This window comes from Alosa pseudoharengus, unplaced genomic scaffold, assembly GCF_046254945.1.
Source record: "Alosa pseudoharengus isolate Yale_2024_CS ecotype anadromous, Long Island Sound unplaced genomic scaffold, YU_APseudo_1.1 YU_APseudo_1.1_scf_2, whole genome shotgun sequence".
NCBI classification, from domain to species: domain Eukaryota; kingdom Metazoa; phylum Chordata; class Actinopteri; order Clupeiformes; family Clupeidae; genus Alosa; species Alosa pseudoharengus.
The window spans coordinates 52,316,708-52,342,890 of record NW_027468663.1 but is presented as its reverse complement, the minus strand read 5'-3'; the positions used below and the strand labels follow the sequence as shown (position 1 = coordinate 52,342,890).

Here is a 26,183-nt window from a genome sequence, read left to right as displayed (position 1 = left end):
AATAGATCCTGAGGATGCACAATTAATTTGGTGTGCTTTCACCACTGGGTGCTATAATTATCAACACTTTCACCGATTTAAACCAAACTTGGTATGTCCAGTCCAGTCCAATCCAATCCCAACTCCTGCTTATCTGCTTGGCCCCCTCATTGCTGCTTGCAGCTATATTATTAACATTGTCTTTATGACTACCGTAAAACTTCAAATAATCGCCGAGTCCCTAAGAGACGCCTGTCTCTTTTAAACGCCTGGCGTGGCTACAGGTTTGGGTTAAAGGCCGGTCTCCAGTATTGGCCTGGTCTGTTTATTAGTTTCGGGTTGTATTTAATCTTCTAAAACCCGTCAGATCATCTGTTTAAAGATTCGCAATGACACGAACCCGTTACAGAAAGGAGGTTACAGCAGTGTGAATTAGATGTTGCACGTCGTTGCAAGCCGTCGCAAAGCATTCACCTTGTCTGCATCAAGTTGCTGCTCATCTCGTCGCGAATCTTGGGTGTGATTTGGGCTTAAGTATGGCGCAGACTCCGTACGTGATTATGGCATTAAAAGACTGCGGTGAAAAGCTAGAGTTCCAAATTGTATAGCTTTTTTTTTAATATGAACTATGCCTATATGTCCGACTTTGTCATCGTTCAATTCATCCCTTACGGGAGAAACAATATGGTTCATGCTCTCTCACGCTGTTTCATTCGTGCCGAAAAGGAGGGAGAATTAAACATTAAGCACGTTCCACTTTTGCATAAATAAATAATTCCTGAACGGTTTTGGTCAGGGCTGATAATGCAACTGTATTTGACAAAGGACCGATATAGGCTATTTTCTAGTGACAAAATATGAGCTTTCAGTGTGATACGATCTCTTTGTAAATTACGTAATTAAAACGTGTTTCATCTGTTCTGGCTATCTGCTATTTGGATCTTACTGTATCTCACTCAATGAACAACATCTCAACACTAAATGAATGATGATCTGTAATTGTCATCAGATAGCCTAGTCATATAGGTAGACATTCAGTGTATTGGAAATAATTAATTCGATAATATTTTCCATCTTTGCAGAGGAAAAGTTTTGTGTAAAGGGAATTAAAGTCTGTCTCATATAGACACCTGTCTCTAATACTAGCCGGTGCAGTTTGGCGATTTGGGAAAATAAAAGCCAGGGCTATTATTTGGAGTTTTACGGTATAAGTAATTGCAACAATTTAATCTGATTATAATGCAGGATGTGTTTTTAAATATCTGAATACATTGTTGAATTTGTCTTTTAACAAGTTAAAATGTTTTTCCAAAACTTTTTGTGGGCCTAAAACTTCAACCATACATTTACAGGGCCTCCGACAAGAAATGTAACACCCAGGCAACTTACTGTGACCTCCCCTACCTGTGCAATGAAACATTCTCCAACAGTGTCATCTAGTGTTGAGTAGCCTAACTCCAGATGTATTATGGAGAACATATGAAGAAAAAAAAACTGGACATTAGTATTTATCAAACTTTATCAAACTAACAGTGTGTAAAGCAGTGTGTAAAACTCTTTTAAACACAATGACACATTGTCATGGATACCATCTGGTAAGTAATATTATGAGAGACTAGACACTGTATGCACCGTTTATGTGTGTTTATATGTGGAGAAAAATGTGATATCACTTACAAAGTGGTAAGTATTTTTTTTTATTTAATTTACTTATTATTATATATAGAACAAAGTATGTATATACTGTATATAGTACATACTTTGTTATATTATTGTTATAATAATTATTATTATTATCAGTTATCCTACTTGATACAAAATTATGTTTTTGTAGAACACTTTCTGTACACAAATGGAATTGAATTGACTGATTGTGATAGCTGTAGACATGGCTGTTACCAGGATCAATTCATTCCAAAGGATAAAGGGGAGTGTTATCGTTGTTTGCTTTGACATCACACTGGAACCCATGGAGTCAATAGCACTGTTTGCTATCTTTCCACTTCCACTCTCACTTCTCATTGTGTGTGTGTGTGACAGTGTGTATAATTTGGGCAGATCAAAGGTTGATCACATGGGTTTAGAAGCATAACTGCTATTCAGTAACTAAGTTATTCAGGAAGAGAGAAGAGGAAGTCCTTTGTCTCTGAGTATATCACCACGATACAAACATGTGTAAGAGATGAGGTATATCTGAGTGCACTTGAGATTCTACATATCTACTATTCCCTGCTGTGCAACCTGTCTGTCTATGTCATTAAGACAGGGAGAATGTAAGTATAGGTTTTTATGTTCAAATCCAGCATGAACTGTTATTTGCTACAATATGTGATTGACAAGATTCATGAGTCTATAGGACCATTATAGTACAAAGGATAGGGACTTTGAGCCTGTATTATTCTATTAAAAAGCAATACTTAAAAACATGTACTCATAAATTCAGTGATACCAAAACAAAGAATTATGCCTACTTTTGCTTATCAGCATGAATTTAAACCATTGATTTGGACGTCAATATTTTGTCAGCTGACAGGTAACTAGCATTGAACAGAATTTCCCGCACATACTGTATGTGTTTGTTTTATTGATGAAATGATGAATGAGCTCAAATGTAATGCAATGCTTTCTCTTGGATAGGAATCAGACTTGTGAGAATGGGATTTCTTTTGACTTGTTTCTGCACTGCTCCCTGGTCCCTTCAGTAAGTAGCTTGTCCATTTCACTGGAAAAGTAAGAGAAGTGTATGTTGGGCTTATATTAAGACTTTTGTATTTTTATACAAGTATAAGTATAAGGACTCATCTAAACCCTGGTCCCTGCCTTGCTAATTTATTTGTTGTATGTCCGGATATGGCATCGGATACCCCTGAAATCTGAATGGACATCACAAATTTATACCACTCCAAATGTTATTATGACCGCCGCGCAGCGAAGCGGCGGTCATATAGGTTTAGTCAGATTTTTTTTTTTTTCTTTTTCGCATGCCCAAATTTCCGTCAATGATTGAGACAGTTTTCTGTGAATATCTCGAAAACCGTAGGGCCTAGGAGGTCCACCTTTTTTATGTATGTTGGTCTTAAGGGGGCACGTCAACCCATCCCATTACCACTTATTTCATGTATAGTGCCACCTAGTTAAAAATAAAAAAGCAAAAAATTAGGTGTTTTCACCACAATATCTCTGGCTGACAAGGTCAAAACTGCACGAAATTAAAAGTGTAGGATCATTATGACACCCTCCGAATGCATGCCAAGTTTTGTGTACTTTCGTTCATGGGGGGCCTTACAATAAAATAATTTATGTGTACATTTAGTGACGTACACCAACAAGGATTCCCGGGACACTGAAAGACCGGGGTACACAAAACTTGGTGGGCATGTACCCCCACATGGATAGCATGGAACCGTCATTTTTCGTTTTGATCTGTAGCCCCCCCGCTGGACTGGACCCCCCGAAAGGAGGGTAGGGCAGACACAGTTCTCTGTGAATATCTTGAGAACTGTAGGGCCTAGGATGACCATTTTTTTCCGTATGTTTGCCTCCAGGGGTCATGTTAACCCATTTCATGTGCACACATGTGCACAAACAGATACACACACACACACACACATACATTCACAGTAATCATACGTATGACACATACAGTACACAGTAGACATATGTACGCTTGCATGCACAGGCACATACACAGGCACAAACACAAGCACGCACACACACACACACACACCCACACACATAACATAACACAAACAATCAAGAATTTCTCAGAATTATGAACAGGCAAGATGGAGGTGGGGTTGTATAAAATTAATTTTACATGTGAAATCTCTGAACTAATCATGTTTTGGTACTTGTTGTCTAGCAGATACCAGTGAGAATTGAGTGTGGCTAATGGAATTTAGTGAGACAGTTAGAATCAGATAGGCCTTTCAGCGTGATTTATTTTTGTAGAAAAAATGTGCTGGACTGGGCGGCGGTCATATTTTGTACCGCTCTGCGGTACATCTAGTTTAGGATAAATTAAACAAGAAGCCTCAGGGCAGTATCACAAGATACAGTATTTAAAATAATGTGAGGATTTAGCAATCTGAAATCAATTTAGTTATCTAGATTCCCTCTGCTTGAATTCAAAAGAAATTGTTAACAATGCTTAAAGATTACCACAATGTGCAGGTAGCTTGTGTGCTGTTTATGACTAATTTATACTGCAAGGATAGCCGTCTAACTTGGAGCTGTAATCATGCCTGAAAAGTTAGGCCCGACCCGGCCCAAGCCCGACAGAAATCAGCCCGAGCCCGAGACTGACAGCTTTTTAAAAACCCAAACCCGTTTCACCTCCATGTTTATTAGCACATTTAGCACATTGGCTGGTAGTGGGCACTATCTCAGCAAGGTCCACAGGAAAAGATGGAAGATCCCATCTTGAGACTTGTGGAATACAGGCAGTGACTCAAGCAGGTTCTGGAAATTGCCAAGAGGGTCTGGCTGCAGACAACATGGGGTGCAGATAATTTCTCCATTTGTCCATTCTCCCTCCCTCCATGCCTTCCTTCCTCCTGTCCTAACCCTAATGTTGTGTTTTAGCTTCATTTACCTTAACTTTAAAGCTTTGGAGTCATCGGAATGGTTATATGACTTTTTCTGAGGTGAATGGTGACCGTCTCGCTTCCCCCTGGCGTCTGTGAGCGGAAAAACCAGCCTTGCAACTTTGGGCCGGTGGGCTGCTGTCCTCAGAGTCAGAAAGAAAGATGAATTGTTTTACTGCACTACACACATACCTTGCCAGGTGACCGTGATTTGTTCAATTAAGAGTTGTTCCTGGACCAACATTCTAATGACGGTCCTGGACCAACAACTTTTAAACCAATCACAGCCTTGTGATGTCATCAATGTGAGCCTTCTGCTTCTCCCATTGCCATTTTGAAATTTCCCTCCAGAAACAACCAGTGGATCACCAACTTGTATCTCAATACAGGTAGGTCCTTGCATATTTGTGTGTAAAATAGTTGTAAAATAAAGTAATTCTGAGTGGAATCTGAATATATGCACCTTAGATTTTTATTTTCGTTTTAGCTGACTTGGTTCCATGTTTGTCTAATGTTAGTGGCCAGGCTAGGGACCATACATTTACTGTAATACATTAGCTTCCTAATAGGTAATTCAGTGGCTATGCATCTTTTAAATAACTTATTTTGAAGGGATACAGTAGTTGAAGTAGCTTTGAAGCTCATTTAGCAATCTTGGTGCCGTTGTTATTATGGCTAGGCTAGGGAACATACATTTATGCTACCAAATTAACTTGCCAATAGGTAGGTGCAGCATGCAACTATGTTAAGTGCCAAGCCGGTGTTATGTTAGTTCACTGGCTAAGGAGCACACTTTTGGACTACTAATGTAGCTTGGTAATAGGCTAAAGCAGTAGCTTTTGTTTGTACATGGTCCTGGAGCGAAGTTGCCATGTTGGTCTTGGAATGTTGTTCCAGGACTGACTTTAGAATGTTGGCACAGGACCGTCTTTACAATGTTGGTCCAGGACCCACATTGTCATGTTTGTCCAGGATCGTCATTACAATGTTGGTCCAGCACCGTCTCTTCAATGTTGGTCCAGGACCCACATTGTCATGTTTGTCCAGGACCGTCTTTACAATGTTTGTCCAGGACCGACTTTACAATGTTGTCTTTACAATGTTGGTCCAGCACCGTGTTTACAATGTTAATCCTGGACCAACATCGCCATGTTGATCCTGGACCAACATTGTAAAGACGGTCCTGGACCAAAATGGTGATGTCACTCCTGGAAGATGTACAACAAACAAAAGTGACTGCTTTAGCCTATTACCAAGAAGAGACCCAATAGTTGATATAGCTTTGAAGCTCATTTAGCAATTTTGTTGCCATGGTAATTCGTGCTCATGTTAGCTGCTAGGCTAAGTAAAATACAAAAAAATTGCTTGCTAATAGGCAATACAGACGTTGTCGTTAGACTGATTTTTTTCTTCCTACATTTCTGAGAAACTTAGTTTAAACCTTTATACAATAAGCTGCAAAATATTTTTTCTGCTTTGTTTATTCCAGGTCCATCATAGGGAAGTTTGTCCAGGTACATCACAGGGAAGTTGGTTCAGGTCCATCACAGGGAAGCTGATCCAGGTCCATCACAGTGAAGCTGGTTCAGGTCCATCATAAGGAAGCTGGTCCAGGTCAATCACAGGGAAGTTAGTCCAGGTCCATCATAAGGAAGTTGACCCAGGTCCATCACAGTGAAGCTGGTCCAGGTCCATCGCAGGGATGTGTGTCCAGGCTCATCATAAGAAAGTTAGTCCAGGTCCATCACAGGGAAGCTGGCCCAGGTCCATCATAAGAAATAGCAATCTGCAGTCTGCACACACTCTGCTCTGGTCTGGACCCAAATGAATGGTCAATAGCCTCGTGCAATGGCAGCAACATCTGCTACACAAGCGATACATCTGTGTCAATTTAATTTTCTCCTCATTAATCTGTTTATACTATAATTTAAGGGGGTGGGACATGGAACAGCAGTTTAAGAAAGATAAGTTTAGTAGGGGATTGACTTTTGCCATGTTAAGCTATGGAGACTGACGGAGTGTGGGTTGGTAAGAGTATTTATTTGGAAAAATATATTGAATTATATTTTAAATGTCAAAAATATATATTTTTGTCATATTTGTCAATATATATTTTGTCAATATATACAGTATTTTTGTATATATTTTATTTTCTATTATATTTTTAATTATCTACAAGAGGCCAGACAACATCAGAGAATATGAAAACAGACTGCCCACCTGCACCAACACCGTAATATTTCTAGATGGTAATTATCCATGTGGGCACTGTGCACAGGACAATTTTACACACATGTCACTGCTTCAATCATCTTATAACAGGAAAAGAACTATGGGTTAAAGGAAAAATCTCATGCAGCACTACTAATTAGGTATATTTGATCAAATGTCCCTGTGGGAAAGCATATGTAGGAAAAACACGCAGGGCTCTGAAGACAAGAATGTGAACACAGAAGCAACATCAGAAACAATCATGATAAGAGCCCCCTGGCTGTTCATTTAAACACATTTGGACACCCACTCTGAGGTTCATAGAGGGATAGAACAAGTCAAAAACCACCGAAGAGGAGGGGACATAGACAGTCAGCTTTTAAAAAGAGAGGCTTTTTAGATCTACCACCAGGAAACTTTGCCCCCAAGAGGGCTTAATGAAGATTTTGTAGTCAGACCTTTTCTGTAATATGAACTTGTAATATGGACTGTGAACAGAAAGTCTAACGAATGATTGAACTCTATATTTTTTTCAAATCTGCATGTATACACTAGAGATCTGTTTTGGTCTTAAAGTTCTACTAATGTTTCTTATAATGTTCTTATGCATTTGTTTGGCATTAGTCACGCCACAAGCTTGCCTGCCATACCTGTAAGGGTTAATGAGTTACTGAGCTGACTCCCCCCTATACTGTAGGCCAGGTGATTTAGACCATGTGCAATGCCTGTGTTTGCAGTGAATCTGAGGAAGAACAATCAAGGTCATAACGTCTTGCCAAACTATGAGAAAATAAAATCAAGAAAAGAAAATACCAAGGAGTGTGGACTTGTTCCTAAACACTTTTGCTTGTTTTTGCCCTGTATCTGGGATTGTGCACAAAGTCTCTTTACAAGTTGTTAGAGAATGGAGCCATACACTTTTCTAAGAATCTCTGAATTTACCACCTACCTTGAGGTGTCACCAAGCCATATATAATTATTTTACAATCTCAGAGAATCATGTTTATTGGTTGCAAAAGAGTTTGGGTAGATTGTGGAATGACAGTGGCAACATAGAATAGCATTCACAATTTATTGGAACATTGTAACATAATGTGTCACAAAAGAACAGTTAACATTGCTATAGAGTCAGGGACATCAGTATAACTTTACCCAATATAGCCTTTAACTTTTTCTTTCTGGGTAATCTTTGAACTGTTGTACAGTTGAGTCACATTTCCTATTTGGAAACAGTGGCTGACCTTGCATACATTATTTGGGGACTTGCTGACTGCAGATTTAGAAACCGATATACTGTGGTTTGTTTATGAGGCACTTTGAAGCTTACCAAGCAATGTCCATCAAAAGGGGGAAGTGAGTGGACAGTGTGAGCCACATGGCAGTCCCATGTTTGAGGTGGGCTACACGCTTGACAATGACGGCAAAGAGTTGTCATCAAACATTCACTCTTTCAAGACTTATTACCCAGCACCAATATATCTAATAAAACCTTTTGGAAGTACCATTAATGATATGTTATAAAATATTATAAAATATAGCCGACCGAGGACCGGATATTTTAAAATTAAATAAAAGAAAACCGAATATTTATCCTTCATTTAAATTTCCAGTATCATCGTTATGTGGTAAATAGGAAGTGGAACCAAGTCAAGCAGCATGCGTGTCTTGCCGCAGAAAGCTGCGTTGTCTGATGGACAAAGCACATAACGATGACAACTCTTTGCTGTCATTGTGAAGCGTGTAGCCCACCTCACGGTTATGGAATGGAAATATCATGCATATCGATGATTCTGCCATTTTTATAGCTGTAACAGTAAGTGTTCACATTAATATGATGTTCCCCATACACGAAAAATATTTGAAAAATATGTTCACAATATATTTTGAAATATATGTACATATTCAAAATTGACAGAGAAAAAACAATTGACACTTTTTTCAATATATTTTCCAAATAAGTGGCCTTAACGACACACTCAGTCAGTCTCCATAGCTTAACATGGTAAAAGTCAATCCCCTACTAAACATCTTTCTTAAACTGCTGTTCCATGTCCCACCCTCTTAAATTATAGTATAAACAGATTAATGAATGAATCAATGAAATTAAATTAAAACAGTGATGTATCGCTTGACCATCCATTTGGGTCCAGACCAAAGTAGAGTGGGTGCAGACTGGTATTTCTTATGATGGACCTGGGCCAGCTTCCCTGTGATGGACCTGGACCAAATTTCTCATGATGAGCCTGGACCAACATCCCTGCGATGGACCTGGACCAACTTCCCTGTGATGGACCTGGACCAGCTTCACTGTGATGGACCTGGGTCAACTTCCTTATGATGGACCTGGACCAACTTCCCTGTGATGGACATGAAGCAACTTCTCTGTGATGGGCCTGGACCAGCTTCACTGTGATCGACCTGGACCAACTTCCTTATGATGGACCTTGACCAACTTCCCTGTGATGTACAGGGACAAACTTCCCTATAATGGGCCTGGAATAAATAAAGCAGACAAAATATTTTGCAGCTTATTGTATAAAGGTTTAAACATGGCAAGTTTCTCAGAAATGTAGCAAAAAAGAAAAACAGTCTAAGGACAACTGACAGATTTGTATTGCCTATTAGCAAGCTAGCCTAGCAGCTTAAATTAGCATGAATTACCATGGCAATAAGATTGCTTAATGAGCTTCAAAGCTAATTCAACTATTGGGTCCCTTCTTGGTAATAGCCTAAAGCAGTCACTTTTGTTTGTTGTACATTTTCCAGGAGTGACATCAACATGTTGGTCCAGGATTAATATTGTAAAAACGGTGCTGGACCAAAATTCTAAAGACAGTCCTGGACAAACATGACAATGTGGGTCCTGGACCAACATTGTAAAGACGGTCCTGGACAAATATGACAATGTGGGTCCTGGACCAACATTGTAATGACGTTCCTGGACAAACATGACAATGTGGGTCCTGGACCAACATTGTAATGACGGTCCTGGACGAACATGACAATGTGGGTCCTGGACCAACATTGTAAAGACGGTCCTGGACCAACATTGTAAAGACGGTCCTGTGCCAACATTCTAAAGTCAGTCCTGGAACAACATTCCAAGACCAACATGGCAACGTCGCTCCAGGACCATGTACAAACAAAAGCTACTGCTTTAGCCTATTACCAAGCTACATTAGTAGTCCAAAAGTGTGCTCCTTAGCCAGTGAACTAACATAACACCGGCTTGGCACTTCACATAGTTGCATGCTGCACCTACCTATTAGCAAGTTAATTTGGTAGCATAAATGTATGTTCCCTAGCCTAGCCTCTAACATAATAACAACGGCACCAAGATTGCTAAATAAGCTTCAAAGCTACTTCAACTACTGTATCCCTTCAAAATAAGTTATTTAAAAGATGCATAGCCACTGAATTACCTATTAGGAAGCTAATGTATTACAGTAAATGTATGGTCCCTAGCCTGGCAGCTAACATTAGACAAACATGGAACCAAGTTGGCTAAAACGAAAATAAAAAAGAAATCTAAGTGGAATAATTCAGATTCCACTCAGAATTATTTTATTTTACAACTATTTTACACACAAATATACAAGGACCTACCTGTATTGAGATACAAGTTATGGTAACCCACTGGTTGTTTCTGGAGGGAAATTTCAAAATGGCAATGGGAGAAGCAGAAGGCTCACATTGATGACATCACAAGGCTGTGATTGGTTAAAGAGTTGTTGGTCCAGGACCATGTTTAGAATGTTGGTCCAGGAACAACTCGAATAAATCACGGTCACCATACAGGCCAGGCTAGAACAAGGTAGCGATGGAGTTTCTCAGACATTCGTCATGGCAGAGCCAGCAAAAAGAAGCAGAAAGCAAGTAAACCGCTGTAGGAGGAACAGGGAAAGAGGAAACGGCAAACTGACCGGGTAAGGAGTGTTGTAAAATATATACTCTGAAGCTGTAGGGGGGGGCTCTGCAGAGAAAACTGTGAAGAAATTGCCAAAACTGCATAGGGGGCTTTAAAGGTGCTCTAAGCGAAAGCCACACGTTTTTTAGGCTAAAACATTTTATGTCACTTACTGCAAACAGCTAGCCTGGATACCAGACTCTCTGACTTTGCAAAGAGTCTGGCCTAGATCCATTGGCAAACGTTTATTTTCCTGGTTGGTGGACGCTTGTCTGAAGTTTGAAATCATTGGAGTTCGTTGCCCAGCATCGCTTAGAGCACCTTTAAAATTTGCATGGTAGTTCATGATAACTCGAGCATATAAAAGTCTTTTCTTGGTCCATCTCATTTATTTTCTAAAACAAATCATTACAAACTTGTTTGAAACTGAAAGTTGACAGACATGGGAGGAAACTTTTCAAATTGGCAGCTGTTTTTTTTCCGAATGAAACCACTTCCGTGTAGGATGCTCTTTAGTTTCCTCATGCATCGGCCTGTCCACCTCTCTCCTCGTTCTCACCTCCTCTGGTTTCAATAAGACAAATGAGACTTCCTGGATGACGTCAAGCTTTGAACAATTTCCGGGGCATGAGCTGGAGGACTGAGGAGAGAAGCCACATGCTAATAGAGTTTGGGATGCACCCATGGAGAGTGCCGCTCCACTCTAAAATAGACCTCTGAAGTTCGCCCACAAAAAAGAACAAAAACGGCCATCTTTGCCCATATAAGGAGATCCGGTTGTTAATTGAAGCTAACTACCTATGGCAAGTTGCATTGCAAGTTTAGCCTAGAAATCTAGACGCACCCTAGCGGCAGCAAATTACATTTGCTTCCAGGGCTAGTCTAGCAACTCTCCGTTGGCTTGTGAGCTCGAAAAAATGAAACTTCTATCAGGCCAATCAAATCGTGTGTAGAGTCGTTAGGTGGGCTTAACATAATGATTGATGGCAGAGTTGCAACGGTTTGGCTTGAATTCCCTTCTACTTGAAAACAAATAAAATGGATGTTGCTGTTGGCGAACAGTGTGTAGCCAACTAGCTCCGCTGGTGGGAAACGCATGGAACTTATAGCGCTGTCCTATTGCGTGCAGAGGGAATTTGAAAGACAACCGATTATCCCGCCCCTCGGACTGGGCACTGCCAATGGTGAGTGCCCAGACGTTACATTTTAATGTGGGTCTGGCTCGTCAGGCTATTGCAAGTTAGCTCTGGGGTAGCAATAATCTAAGTGTGCCGCCACGTACCGGAGATCACAGTATCCACTCGAAGGCAGAGGACAAAAGTGTGTTCAGGAAAACGTCTGCATTTCAGACTTTTTCGTCCCCGCGAGAGTTTAAAAGATGCGATAATTCAAAATCCCCATATTATTTTCCCATAGGAAAAATCGCCAGATACCGGATGTCAAAGATGGCTGCTTTTTTGTAGGCGAACTTCAGAGGTCTATAGAAACACGTAGCCTCCACTCCAAGAACCTGCCCCCTACTCAGCGCAGCAAGATTGTACGCACCCACTGATTTGATGCTACTGGACTAGGAAGCAAGGAAGTAGGCCTACTATATAGGCTACTTCGGTTTGTCTGTAGAGAACCTCAACCTCACTACCACAGAAGTGTAATTATATTTTGAGTTGCCAGTCAGTGGTATAAAATAGCGTTTGTTTTTTTGACAAGCTAGCTGCCCTCTTAGCTTTCACTATACTGTAAGCCCATTCAGTAATAATGCCAAAAACGGTCTTGCTTAAAACTCCACCAATTCACATAATTTTGCTCTCAATCAAAAGTTTGAACTTGTTAACTACCGTACATAGACTGTATCTTGTTTTTACTCCGGAGTTACGCTTTAAAGTTGAACGCTTGGAGTCTTAAAGCAACACCAAAGAGTTTTTTGTACCTTGTTGGTACAAAATGTTTCCAAAATCGTTTCAGTGGTTCATCAACTCGTAACAGGGTGAACGGCACTTCTGCATTCGCTTCGCGGCCCTCTATCGGCTATAACCGCACTATGTAAGTTTGCCAGATCGGGTAGCGGATCTGTAGTTCGATAATGAGACATAAGAAACTACAAATTTATCTTGCATCTGATGTCGTACATTGCCGTACATCGTACTTTCATAAAATCATGCAACATATTCTACCTTGTCTGTGGACATCGTTATTTCCAAAGCCGGTGCTGGATAAACAAATAGTGCGTGCGACAGAGGAAAAGTTCTTTAGTGATGCTTTAATGTCCAGCGGGTCAGATAGTGCCTCTATTTTCCCACCACCCAGATCCAGACCTAGATCTGAAGACCCATCAGGCTTAATGACTGGAACCACAGGCGCAGATCAAGACAGATGGCTCAATCACCCCATCTCTTAGCATCTTATCTAGGTGTTTATGATCTTTTATGATGGCTTTCTCCATAGATCTTTCAGCCATGGTCCTGCATGTAAAGTTGCATGTGGGTCCAAGGCTGTATGCTGGAGGAAAGGATGGAAAGTCACTCCATTGGATGTATTTACACCATAGTTCTGATCACCCGCATGTTGATTTAAGTGGATATTTTGGCAAGAAAATCTAGACCCATAAGAGGGACAGTCAGGTTAATATCCCGCATGACAAGTTCCTAAGGACCACAAGTTCCTAAGGACCACAGAACCATTCCAGTCAGCACAACCTTTCCAAGAGCATCATAGGACTTTCCATCTGTAAGTAAAAATGTTTGTGCATCGCAAGTGAAAAGCTAATTTCTTCCATGTCCCTCATCAATAAGAACAGTCTGTGTCCACCAGCATCCCCTTGTAAGCCCCATACTCCAATAGGCACAACTAACGGGGAAAGTGGAGTGATTTGTCATGTTGTGGATTCGGAAGTATTTTCTGACAAAGGACGGTTTTTTACTCTTATCCCAGAATTCTTTCTTGGAAGCCCAGCTTTTTCTACCATAAACCCCACTTTCACCAGCTGGTGTCTGTGTTCGACTGGTGACTAACGCATCGAGTGGAGGTTCGTTTGTCTCCTCCTCTTTGTCACTTCCCTCCCCTTGCGTTATATAAATCATTCAGCAAGGACGATACTTTGACAATAGTTTCTCTCCTTGGATCTCTAAATGCTACAAAGGGATGAGTGTTAAAATCTGTATGCCGTTCGTGTCCTGCTGTTCTTGTGCAGACTCATCTGGCGTATCACTCATCTTCATCGTCTCATGTTAAAACTATAAAAGTGTACTTCAAGGACATATAACTGGATCCTCGTGAGTGGCACTGTATGTAACAATTCATCACTGTTCTTAATATAGTGAACATAGTTAACAGATATAAGAATTAATGAAACCAGTCAATTCTACGATTGTTTTAATGATCCTATAGTATTCTATGATCTATTCTATCAAACATGATCACACCTATGTAACCGGTCCCCAATATTTGCAACAATCGAATTCACAAAAAGGGCTCACTTCCCTCCCTGGAAGGTCTATACAGCTCCTGCTGCCTAAAAAAGGCATCCTCAAGGACTCATGCCACCCAAGTCACTGTCTGTTTGAACTACTGCCCTCAGGCAGACGTTACAGAATAATAAAATCACAGACAAACAGACCAAAAAACAGTTTTTTACCCCAGAGCCATCACTTTAAATGCTGCTTTACATATGAAATAAGAATGCCAGCAGAATGTGGAATGTATTGTGAGTGTGTGAGTGGTTGCATGTTTCTTTTAGACTTTTTAGTTACTTTTTTTTTGCTCAGAAAAACATTTCAAATTCTGTTGGACAATGGCAATAAAGATTCTATGCTATTCTATTCAAGTTAATACACAGTAACTGTGGAGAAAAGTGTCAAGTGTGTTCAACGAGAAACAACAAGCTTACTTTTCTGCATCTTTTCAGTTTTTCATCGTGGTCATTCTTTCCTTCGTTGAGAGGAGGGGAAAACAACAAGCATTGGATGAGCGATTTCCTGTACTTAAAGGTCACTTTGGCATTGTTGTGTGAGTTGAATCTGATCTGTCCTTTTCACTGATGTGACACTAATGGATTCTATTTCCCCCATTTCTCACAGATATAAATCCAATAGTCCGATTATCAGTGTTAAGCTTCATAACAGATAAAAGGAAACTTTATGATGATGTCTGGGATGTATGTCATTGGATGGAATGCACTCAGTGTGTATGTGTGTGTTTCGATCATGTCAGCCCCCTAGACTTCATAGGCTGCCTCAGTAACCGCTGGTCGTATGGATTTGCATTTGGTGCTGTGTCGTCCAGTGTGCTACTGCTATTTTCTGAGAAATATCTGCCATTTTATGTACCACCCTGGGCTAAAGGTAGGTTTTATCTTAAGTATTCTAATTAGAATAATTCAATAACAAACTCTGATTGATCACCCTGAAAAGTAAAGTTCCATAATGTAAATGTTATCTCTCAGCAATAGTGTATCTGGTGGGGGCTATGGAAGTTGGTGTGGCCTATTACCCCTTCTTCATCTGCCTGTCCACCCCACATAGGATGTATGGAGGGGTTCTGGGCCTCCTCTACACTCTCACATGGTCAGTGTCACCCTGCCTTCTGTGCAGCATGTTGACTCAAAGGGAGCTATAATGTAACATGGTGCTTAATTGAACTGTTTATAACTTTATAACTTGGCATGTTTTGTTGGCCAGTAGGCCTATACAGGTGCCCAATCTTATTTTGCACAAGTTTTCAGTTCTGGTTCTATTTCTGTTGATTCTTTTTTGATATCACCTTTGTTTTCTCAGGGTAATTGTGACTGTGTCGGACATTGCCTTTTGTCCAGGTGGAAAGGTACTGTACTGAGGTTTTATAGCATGCTCTTGTAGTTTCGGGAACTTTTAAAGGAACACAGCAACCTTTTGGGAAATTGTCTTATTTGCCATATAATCCAGAGTTAGATAAGAGGATAGGCACCCTTCTGTTCTCTGTGTGTGCAGTAGGCCTAACCCAGTTTGTCACCATAGCCTAGCTTAGCATAATTCACTTATATGCTTGTTAGGCTACCTGGAAGGCTAACTCTTGGGATGGCCGTTAAGCTCAGTTCCTTTAAATACCTGTACTAATAGCTGGTGTTGTGCTTCCTACACAGGTGCTTGGGCCTTGGCAGAAGCTAATCTTACAATGGCCTACCGTGCTGTGTTTGCTTTTCTTGCTGGGGCGCTATGTGTACATCATAGTGAAGTCTGTTCGCATCCATCTGAAACTACTGGCGGAGGAGGTAGGGGACAAATAGTGTATTGATTGCTTGTAGGTGTGTGTGTTAGTACTTACGTCATGTATCTTTGTCTCCACAGGAGGAGCAACAGCTAATGCAAAGTCACCAGGCCAGATATGTGAAAAATTTACTCCAGAGGCCCTCTGAAAGGTGCAGTCGATAGTAAAATGTGGTCTCGAAAAATGTAATATGGGCTTGAAATGACTGAAATGTTGCTTTCAAAGTGTATATTGCTACATTTCCCTTACAAGGAAGTATATTAACATTATTATTAATGCTCTAGCCTATTAATGATGGCAAATACCTTGATATACTCAAGTTCTTATAGCTTAACAATATCATGACTTACTCGAGTTTCCAATGTTGTTTCTGGGTGTTGTCCTCAAACCGTACTATATCCTTATTATATCTGATCCATTATATTGCTAGTGATGTGCAGATTGACAGGATAAGGGAAATTACATTTAAAAATGGGAACCTTGGCACCTGAGTCATGCAGAACATAAGCTAGACTATGATTAAAACAATGCTCAACACATTAGAGAGTTTATTATGACCTATCCCCTAGCAATACACAAATCCGGCGAAACACGGAAGTAAAGCAGTGCCGCCATTACTGCGTTGCCTTGCTGCTAAGGAAGTAGCAAAGTAATGTGTTGGTCCTGTAGGCGGCTGTAGCAGACGTTAGCTGTAGATGCGAAATCTTCTTCTTTTTCTTAATTTTTATTTAGTACGTATGCTGTCCAGTGATGCCGGGAAAAGCGTGTTGTGTGGTCGGCTGTTTTAACAACAGTAGGAATATACAGACCTAGAATTAAACCGTTTGTGAAATTCACAAACCTTTGTTGCACATTGAGTGCCCATGTTTACAGGCTTACGGATTACAAAGAGTTCCTTGTCGAGTGGAGGACCAAGATGTGCGTTAAAAGTGATGAAATACATACGATTAATAAAATAATCCTGAATACCTGTAAAAACATGTATTTTACTGCTACAAGTGGTCGTGGCTAATAGTTATTTGCAACTTCTGAAGCTTGTGAACATATTAGCAACACAGCTACTAATGATAGCATTCGGCTTATTGTTATCATTAATTAATACACGTCTTAATACATTATGTTGTCAATAAATTACCTTCATTGGTAAGTTTTGCCCACTGCCTGACATCATCTACCCAATGTTCCCTTTCACCTGACATTTTTTAATGAGCAGGATCTCCTATTTGATATTCTCTGACAGGACGCTTTCATTGAAAAGCCATTAGAAGGCACCGGCAAGTGTCACACCGTCACACTCCGCAGGCACGCAGTAATGGCGGCAGGCAAGATGGCAGCGCCCATAAAGTTCGCGGCGGATTGGTGTATAGGCAGTCATATAGGAGTTGTCAAAGTTTTTTTTTTTTCCCGTCAACTTTATGAATTTTTTGATAAATGATTACTGGGACACCGAAACACCGGACCCCACTAGACTTTTACGGAAAATAGGCGTTTGGTCCCACTCCCCCTGCACTGGGCCCCCGAAAGCCGAAAAACACAGTTTTCGCTAAATAACTACCGGAACCGTTGCACCCAAGATGACAGAATTGTGAACATGCCAACTTTTGGGGACTTTGGCTTATTCACCATACTGTCATAGTCATAGTCAAGTTTATTTATATAGCACAATTTAAAGGGACACCAGGCAACGTTTTCGTGTTAATTACTCATCTTCGTAAGCTGGTATATGGTTAAATGACTCATTACAGGGCGAATGAAGACTCTCTCGCCCGCCCCTACTGCCTGTAGGAAGAATATCCCGCTTGCAAGTTCAGTGTCTCGTACCCGGCGACCGAAGCAGTTTCAGATTCCATCCTGCATCCACAGCACAGAGGGAGGCTAACGAAACGCTAGCGATTGTTGCAAACGTGTGTATAATGGCAGAGCCGGCAAAGAAGCAGCGAAAACCCTTGACGGAAGATGCAAAGAAAAGGAAAAGAGCTTCAGACCGAGCGAGGGGGAGTTTCGTAGAGAAAAAGCATCAGGCTTGCCTGGTGTCCCTTTAAAACAACCTGTGGTTGACCAAAGTGCTTAAAAATAGATAATAGAAGACAAAATGAATAAAGACACAAAAAAGCACAACAGGAAAATAAAACTAAAATAATATGTTCATATATATATAGCATACTTTTAAATGAATTGTGGAATGTAATTATAATTACATTCCACAATTCATTTAAAAGCCATTAAAAGTATGTTCTTTTAACTTGGCTTTAAAAGCACCAATAGTTGGTGTAGATCTAATGTGAAAAGGCAGGTTGTTCCACAACTTGGGCAGCTACTAAAAAAGCACGGTCACCTTTATCTCTGACTCTGAGGTACTGAGAGCAGTAGTTTATCTGTACACCGTATAGTTAGAAAAGTCGATACAGTGGCCGGCTTCAAAAGCCTACACCTCCCAATAGTGACAAAATAACTCTAACATGTTCCTATTTACATGCAGTGATTTGTATAGTTACAATATGTACAAATAACGTCAAATGAAATTGACAAGGACATTGACATGATGTACTTTCTACTGAGATAAAACAATCCCACTCTCCAATTGAGCTCATGATGCATTATATATATTATTAGGAGAGAGTGTCAGATAACCTCTCAGAGCCAGATATCTGTTTCAAGCTAAACAATAAAGAACCAGGCAAGTCTTTTATGCCTCTGAAGTTGTTCTGGTCAGTTGGATCATAAAAAACCGAGGGCCTGACAGCAGTTTACGGTAGAGACAAATTACTTAATGCCATTGCTTATGATCATTTATGATTGCTAAATTATAGGTTCTCTGACAGTTTATCAAGCAAAAGCTGGTTCAAGAGGAAAATATATGACTGGGATCCTTACTTCAAGTTTCCCAACCGAATGATTGGAACCTCCATCATATCTCTCATTGGACTGTATGTAGTGAGTATTCACCACCACACAATCAAGTGATATCACTCATTGGACTGTATGTAGTGAGTATTCACCACCACACAATCAAGTGATATCACTCATTGGACTGTATGTAGTGAGTATTCACCACCACACAATCAAGTGATATCACTCATTGTACTGTATGTAGTGAGTATTCACCACCACACAATCAAGTGATATCACTCATTGGACTGTATGTAGTGAGTATTCACCACCACACAATCAAGTGATATCTCTCATTGGACTGTATGTAGTGAGTATTCACCACCACACAATCAAGTGATATCACTCATTGGACTGTATGTAGTGAGTATTCACCACCACACAATCAAGTGATATCTCTCATTGGACTGTATGTAGTGAGTATTCACCACCACACAATCAAGTGATATCTCTCATTGGACTGTATGTAGTGAGTATTCACCACCACACAATCAAGTGATATCACTCATTGGACTGTATGTAGTGAGTATTCACCACCACACAATCAAGTGATATCACTCATTGGACTGTATGTAGTGAGTATTCACCACCACACAATCAAGTGATATCACTCATTGGTTTCTATTAATTTAGTAGTTCACAGAAAACTAAGCTAAAAACCTTTTTTTTTCAGAAAATATTGTGAAATGCAGAAAACACAGGTTCATGAGGTTCATATGCCAAAGCTAGAGTCTGCATGTATTTCCTCCCATTTTTCTGTTTTAGGTCACTCTGGCTGACTACAGCCTCAGTGATTACGCCTTTGACTATCTTGATGCACTGAAAGACTCAGTGGCAGAACTGGCAGCATCTTGCAATGTCACAGACAACTTGGTTGTTGCCTTAGTGCCACAAATTGAGAAGTTCAGCAATGCAGCTCGAAGTAAGAATACCCTTTGATAAACCAAGATGTAATTTAAATTAGGCAGCAGTACAGACTTTTGCAAACTAGCAAACTGACAACTGGCATGCAGAAACATAAACATTTAATAGCATGCAATATCTTTAAACAATACCGTTGACATTGCCAGGCAGTGAAAGCTTTTTGTGGGATGGTCCCCAATATTCATATCTCATATACTTTTTTATGTTTTCCTTGCTTTTGCAGAATCTTGGCTTGCCACAACCATCTTTGCCAGTTTGACATCTGTGTCCTACACTTTTCATGTGTTAGCATGTTACAGGTGCACTGTGCTTTTGATTACTTTTTTATGATTTAACATGATATGAGTGATCATTATTTTATATGTATTCAACTTCATCTAACTAAATCGAGTAAAAAAAAAAACATAGCTTAACCAAACGTAACTTTAGAAATAGTCGTAGTGTTATATTACAGGAAACATCTGCGGAGGCTTTGGGCTGGACAGAAAGGGTTTCTGCCTGAGAGGTTTCACAACCCAAGTCCTGCAGTGAGTGTGGTGAGTGCTGCTGCCCCCCACAGGCTCACAGCGTGAACTGAAGCTGTTCAGCTCAAGGGGTTAGCCATGTTTGAGCTTTTTGTACTTTAATGTGTTAAGCACATTACATTTATCATATTGTATCTTTTGAAGGCTGCTATAACAAGATACTCCGGGTGGCAAATAGCTTTCACCTTGTGGGGTAAGAAATCTTTACATCTCAGACAGTGAACATTGAAATAACTATCCTATCCTATTATTTTGTGTAAGTTTTATGACAATTCCTGTATGTGTTTGCATCCAACCAAACCATGGAAAATGCAACATCTGGTTGAAGACCACTGACTGACTCGCCACTGAGACTTTTCTGATTTATCACGGCAGGGTATTTTATTGTGCATTTTGTACAGTTCCTCTTTGTCCTACTGTTGGCTTATGGAGTGGTTATACCAATTCAGGAAGGCCGATTTGTGGAGTGGCTGACTAATTTTGCAATTGTCCTGTGAGTAGAAGACTGCCATATCAGTAAATTTAGTATACCGCCCTGAACTGATTAATAACCGTTGTATGCCTATAGAAACTTCATGGTAAGCACATGCTGCTGAATTCAAGTTTCATGCTATATTTTGACTTTTTGACATGTTTTCTTGTTTCACCTTTCAGCTTGACCATCGGCATTGTAATAGCTCTGGTTATATTGCAGATTGTTATAGTTCAGATATTTTTCCTTCAGGACAAAATAGATCCAAAGGACAAAGAGAAGCCCTTAGCACTCAATAATAGGTAAAGTCATTCATTTATAATGCAGGCCTAGTGTATTTTAAATATTTACTGTATCAATTCTACAAGGCTGATATTCACACACACAATGATAATTCTCTGTCTTCCTACAGAAAGGCTTTCCATAACTTTAGTTACTTCTTCTTTTTTTACAATGTCATCATGGGTCTGAGTAACTGTATCCTGAGACTACTGACGAGCTTTGTCACTGGAACATGGCTTGTGTCACGCATCGACCGTACTGTCATGCAAAGGGGTTATGAGTCAATGGATCCAGGTGTGTTGCATTTCATTGCCACAATCAGACATTTTACTTATCTAATAAGTGTGTCAAACTGTAACTATTCTTTTTTTAGGGTACAGCACATGGATTGGTATGATTTTTGCAGACCATTACCATACTAATCCTGTAATGGTCTGCTTTTGCCATCTACTGCTTAGCAGAACAAGGGAAAAACAAAGAAGCATGACTATATACTCCCAGTTCCAAAACACAGCACCTGGTAGGCTACAATGTCAATAAAATGTATGTGAGAACCATGACCATGCATGTTCATGTCTCAACTCTTCAGCTTCTCATTTTGTTCTACCTTTCTTTGCCAATCCTGGCTGTCCTGCAGACTCAGGAACAGGGAGCAGGGTAAGAGGTCGCTGGCTACTCATCTACACCCTACTGAGGAATCCAGCACTCATTTTACTGCGGAAGAACAGGTCTATGTCTCTCCAGGAGCACCACAAAGCCATTTCTGCTGCAGTGGCGGTGATGGCCTCACAAGCTGAACTATTGCCAGAGTCCGTAACACAGCATACACAGGAACCTGATCAGAGCTCTTTGACTCCAAGTCTTTGAATAACCAATTGTAACGTTATTGCAGATTTATGATAGATTCCCTCACTTTAGAGTCAATGATCAACTGTGCTCAGCGAAAAGCAGAGATGTAGGCCTAGTCTAGTTTACAAATACTGAAATAAAAGTGTATGTGAATCTATCAGTAGGCCTATGTTTTAAAACTAAAGACAAAATAAAAGCCAAAATAAAACAATAATAAAAACATCAGTGATGTGTCAAATTATCTGTTTATTTTATCTTTAGGCTTATTTTCCTGTATGCCAGGCCTAAATAGGCTATAGACAACAAGTTAAGCTGACATGTGAAATGTTGGTGTAAGCTCTAGTGTCTGTATACCAGGCTATATTATCCTACAGCCAGTGCATGTTTCTCGATGCCTCGTGAAATGTTTTCTGCTATTCCTCTGGCTGAACACCGAACACCGCGTGTGCTTTAATGACCAATCATACGAGGGTGATCCGTCTGTGGTAAACATGCTCGGAGCCAGAGGGAGGGCAGAGACCGTTTACATCAGGCAACTTTACACTGATGACAGCACGCAGGTAGGATAAGTGGAATTGAAGTCTTGAAATTCGCATAACGTGAAAGTTAACTTATACATGTGGATGTTAACCTGTGTGGATGTTATTTTTGGTTGCTCATATTCAGTCAATATCAGCCTCATCCTAAATAGTCTCGCTGTCATTGTTTAGCAGATTAATCTACTAGCCTACTCTTAGGCCTATTATAGTTTTCGTGGATCTGCATAAACTGGCTATCATGACATGATTATAGGCCTAATTAAGATAATATAAACAGAGCATAGTCGTAGAGAGGCTACAGCTCTGAAGATGCTAGAGGTTCTAGCAGAGCAGTAGGCCCTCTGGTGGTGGTTTTCAGAGTTCAGAGTTTCAGAACTTGGGAATGCTACTTTGTAACGTTATTCCACTAGCCTACAGATTAGGCTACATAATTCATGCCCTAAAAACCCGTCATAGTTACGGAAAGTTAGGCTTTTTTTTCACCAATCTGCAAACAAAATTCTTATAGCTTTTTTTTTTTACTATGTTCCTATAGGTGTCTAGTAACACCTCCCAATTTATCCACGGCCAAATCATCGGGGAAACACCTCAATCATCAAGTTTGGGGTGCCCAGCATGGGCGAAAATTATAATAGGCCTATTAACTTTTGAGATGTCTATATAGGGGGTTTTAGGGGTGCTGAATCTATCCCAGCACTTAGTTTTGAGTAAAAATGACCATAAAAAATCCATAACAAGTGGTTTTATTGAATAAACAAAACAAAACTTCCTTAATCGGTTTAACAAACCTCATCCAACTCACACTCCTGTTATCATCTGCCTGGTTGATGTTCTGGCAAGAGTTACCATGACAGTTCCAACAAGCAGAAATACACTTGACTCCTTGCTTTTTACAGCAGCACCTGAGCGCGTCACACAGTCCCCTGCACAGTTGCAGCTGACAAACTTCAGAAGGCAATCCGGGATCTGTTGTAAGGACTGGTGCATAACCGTGTTGTCCTTGTTTCCATCCATACTCAAGGGCATCCAGTGATGGACTTTGTAGGCCTAGCAGTAGCCAATCTCTGGTCTGGAGATATGCCCGCAAAGAGTGCTGTGCTGCAGCTCCTGTAGCCGGAGGCAGTTTCTCAGGCTTGATAGTTATAGTATCTCACAAAACTGAGTACACCCCTCACATTTTTGTAAATTTTATTATTATTTTTTTTTCATGGGACAACACTGAAGAGATGACGCTTTGCTACAATGTAAAGTAGTCAGTGTACAGCTTGTATAACAGTGTAAATTTACCGTCCCCTCAAAATAACACAACACACAGCTATGTCTAAACCGCTGGCAACACAAGTGAGTACACCCCTGAAGTAAAAGTGAAAATGTCCAAATTGGGCCCAATTAGCCATTTTCCCTCCCCAGTGTCATGTGACTCGTTAGTGTTACAAGGTCTCAGGTGTGATTGGGGAGCAGGTGTATTAAATTTGGTGTTTTCGCTCTCATACTCTTTCATACTGGTCACTGGAAATTCAACATGGCACCTGGCAAAGAACTCTCTGAGGTTCTGAAAAAAAGTCATTGTTGCTCTTCATAAAGATGGCTAGGCTATAATAAGATTGCCAACACCCTGAAACTGAGCTGCAGCATGGTGGCCAAGACCATACAGCGGTTTAACAGGACAGGTTCCTCTCAGAACAGGCCTCGCCATGGTCGACCAAAGAAGTTGAGTGCACATGCTCAGCGTCATATCCAGATGTTTTCTTTGGAAAATACATATGAGTGCTGCCAGCATTGCTGCAGAGGTTTAAGGGGTGGGGGTCAGCCTGTCAGTGCTCAGACCATATGCTGCACCCTGCATCAAATTGGTCTGCATGGCTGTCGTCCCAAGGAAGCCTCTTTTAAAGATGATGCACAAGACGGCCCGCAAACAGTTTGCTTAAGACAAGCAGACTACGGACATGGATAACTGGAACCGGAACCATGTGGTCTGATGAGACCAAGATAAACATATTTGGTTCAGATGGTGTCAAGTGTGTGTGGCGGGAACCAGGTGAGGAGTACAAAGACTAGTGTGTCTTGCCTACAGTCAAGAATGGTGGTGGGAGGGTCATGTTCTGGGGCTGCATGAGTGCTGCACTAGGGAGCTATGGTTCATTGAGGGAACCATAAATGCCAACCTGTACTGTGACATACTGAAGCAGAGCATGATCCCCCTCCCCTCGGAAACTGGGCCGCAGGGCAGTATTCCAACATGATAACGACCCCAAACACACCTCCAAGAGGACCACTGCCTTGCTAAAGAAGCTGAGGGTAAAGGTGATGGGCTGGCCAAGCATGTCTGCAGACCTAAACTCTTTTTTTTTTTAAGCATCTGTGGGGCATCCTCAAACGGAAGGTGGAGGAGCGCAAGGTCTCTTAACATCCACCAGCTCTGTGATGTCATCATGGAGAAGTGTAAGGGGATTCCAGTGGCAACGTGTGAAGCTCTGGTGAACTCCATGCCCAAGACAGGTTAAGACAGTGCTGGAAAATACTGTAATGGTGGCCACACAAAATATTGACACTTTAGGCATAATTTTCATTTAGGGGTGTACTCACTTTTGTTGCTAGCGGTTTAGACATTAATGGCTGTGTGTTGAATTATTTTGAGGGCACAACAAATGTACACTGTTAAACAAGCTGTACACCCACTACTTTACATTGTAGCAAAGTGTAATTTCTTCAGTGTTTTCCCATGAAAAGATATAATAGAATATTTACAAAAATATTAACTCAGTTTTGTCCTCATGAGTTCTATTTTGTTGCTCACCGTCTACCGCATTGGACTCTCTTACACACACACACACACACACAAAGAAAGGCAGAAAAGAACAGATCTCAGCTTGTCAAGTTTTGTTTGCGTGTTACACACTGGTACTATAATCACAGATAGTTTTGTCTCAACATGGTGTGTGAGAAATGACATTTTGCGTGTGTGTAGGCTATGTGTGTGTTTGTGTGTGAGTGAGAGAATCAGTGAAGGTGGGAACTTAAGTTAAGTGTGTACATATGTGTTTGTGTGGGTGGTTGTGAATGTGTTTGTGAGAGTCAATGTGTATGTGTGTGAGAAAAAAAAAGAGTGTCCAACATGGAGTGTGGACAGTGAGCAACAAAATGTAAAACTCATGAGGACAACATAACTAGTATCAAGCCTTAACTCCGACTAGCCAATATCCGAAAAGCTAATATTGGTAAAAAAAATGTTTTCATTTCACCCAAAACTTGATTGGCTCTCCAGGCGTTTCCCTGAGGATTTGGCTGTGGATAAGTGGGTAGTAAAAAAAGCTATTGGTAAGAATAGCCTACATTCCTTCAATTTGAAATGTAATTTAGGCCTGCTTAGCTTACTTGATAGTGTTAAGATTGTAATGAAAAAGTTACTCTTGTCTAATTTTCATGATGAGATGGTTGGATTAAGTTTGACGGACCCCCTCTGAAAAAACAACAAATAAAAATGTCTGATTTTTTCTGCTTATTTCTTGGGTGCTCTACAGGCAGACATTATTAAAAATTGTCTATGATTTCATTTCAAGTAACAGGATGCTATTTACAGACAAAACAAGTTAATGTGACGTGGGTGGTAAGTCAACAAGGGATGCAAAAAGAAAACAAAACATGATTTTATTCTGAATAAATATGTCTAATGTAATCAGGAAAATATATATTTAATTCTGAAAATGGCAAAAGTTTGATAATATTTAACATTTATGTGGTGATGTAGCCTAACTGTCATGTCAGTCAACATGGAAATACTTG

At 40.4% G+C, this 26,183-nt stretch overlaps 1 protein-coding gene across 2 annotated transcripts; it reads left to right on the top strand.

Moving 5' to 3' along the window:
- Positions 1 to 2,114: 2,114 nt before the first annotated feature.
- Positions 2,115 to 22,086, top strand: stra6l (STRA6-like). Of its 2 annotated transcripts, none has more exons than XM_076295493.1 (18): positions 2,115 to 2,252; positions 2,617 to 2,680; positions 14,585 to 14,685; positions 14,890 to 15,020; positions 15,122 to 15,242; positions 15,453 to 15,498; positions 15,797 to 15,925; positions 16,002 to 16,072; positions 18,744 to 18,855; positions 19,576 to 19,732; positions 19,958 to 20,033; positions 20,189 to 20,270; positions 20,403 to 20,451; positions 20,634 to 20,751; positions 20,913 to 21,032; positions 21,143 to 21,306; positions 21,386 to 21,532; positions 21,650 to 22,086. In XM_076295493.1, coding segments are annotated over exons 1-18 (1,920 nt in total). In that variant the 5' UTR covers positions 2,115 to 2,250; the 3' UTR covers positions 21,880 to 22,086. The 2 variants fall into 2 exon arrangements, with proteins under 2 accessions (XP_076151608.1, XP_076151607.1); XM_076295492.1 differs by having other exon boundaries at positions 18,732 to 18,855.
- Positions 22,087 to 26,183: the final 4,097 nt, after the last annotated feature.

Coding starts and splice junctions, on each gene's coding strand:
- stra6l (XM_076295492.1), top strand. Junction 16,073..18,731: donor CTCCAGAGGCCCTCTGAAAG/GTGCAGTCGATA, acceptor GCTAAATTATAG/GTTCTCTGACAGTTTATCAA. Junction 20,271..20,402: donor CAAGTCCTGCAGTGAGTGTG/GTGAGTGCTGCT, acceptor TATCTTTTGAAG/GCTGCTATAACAAGATACTC.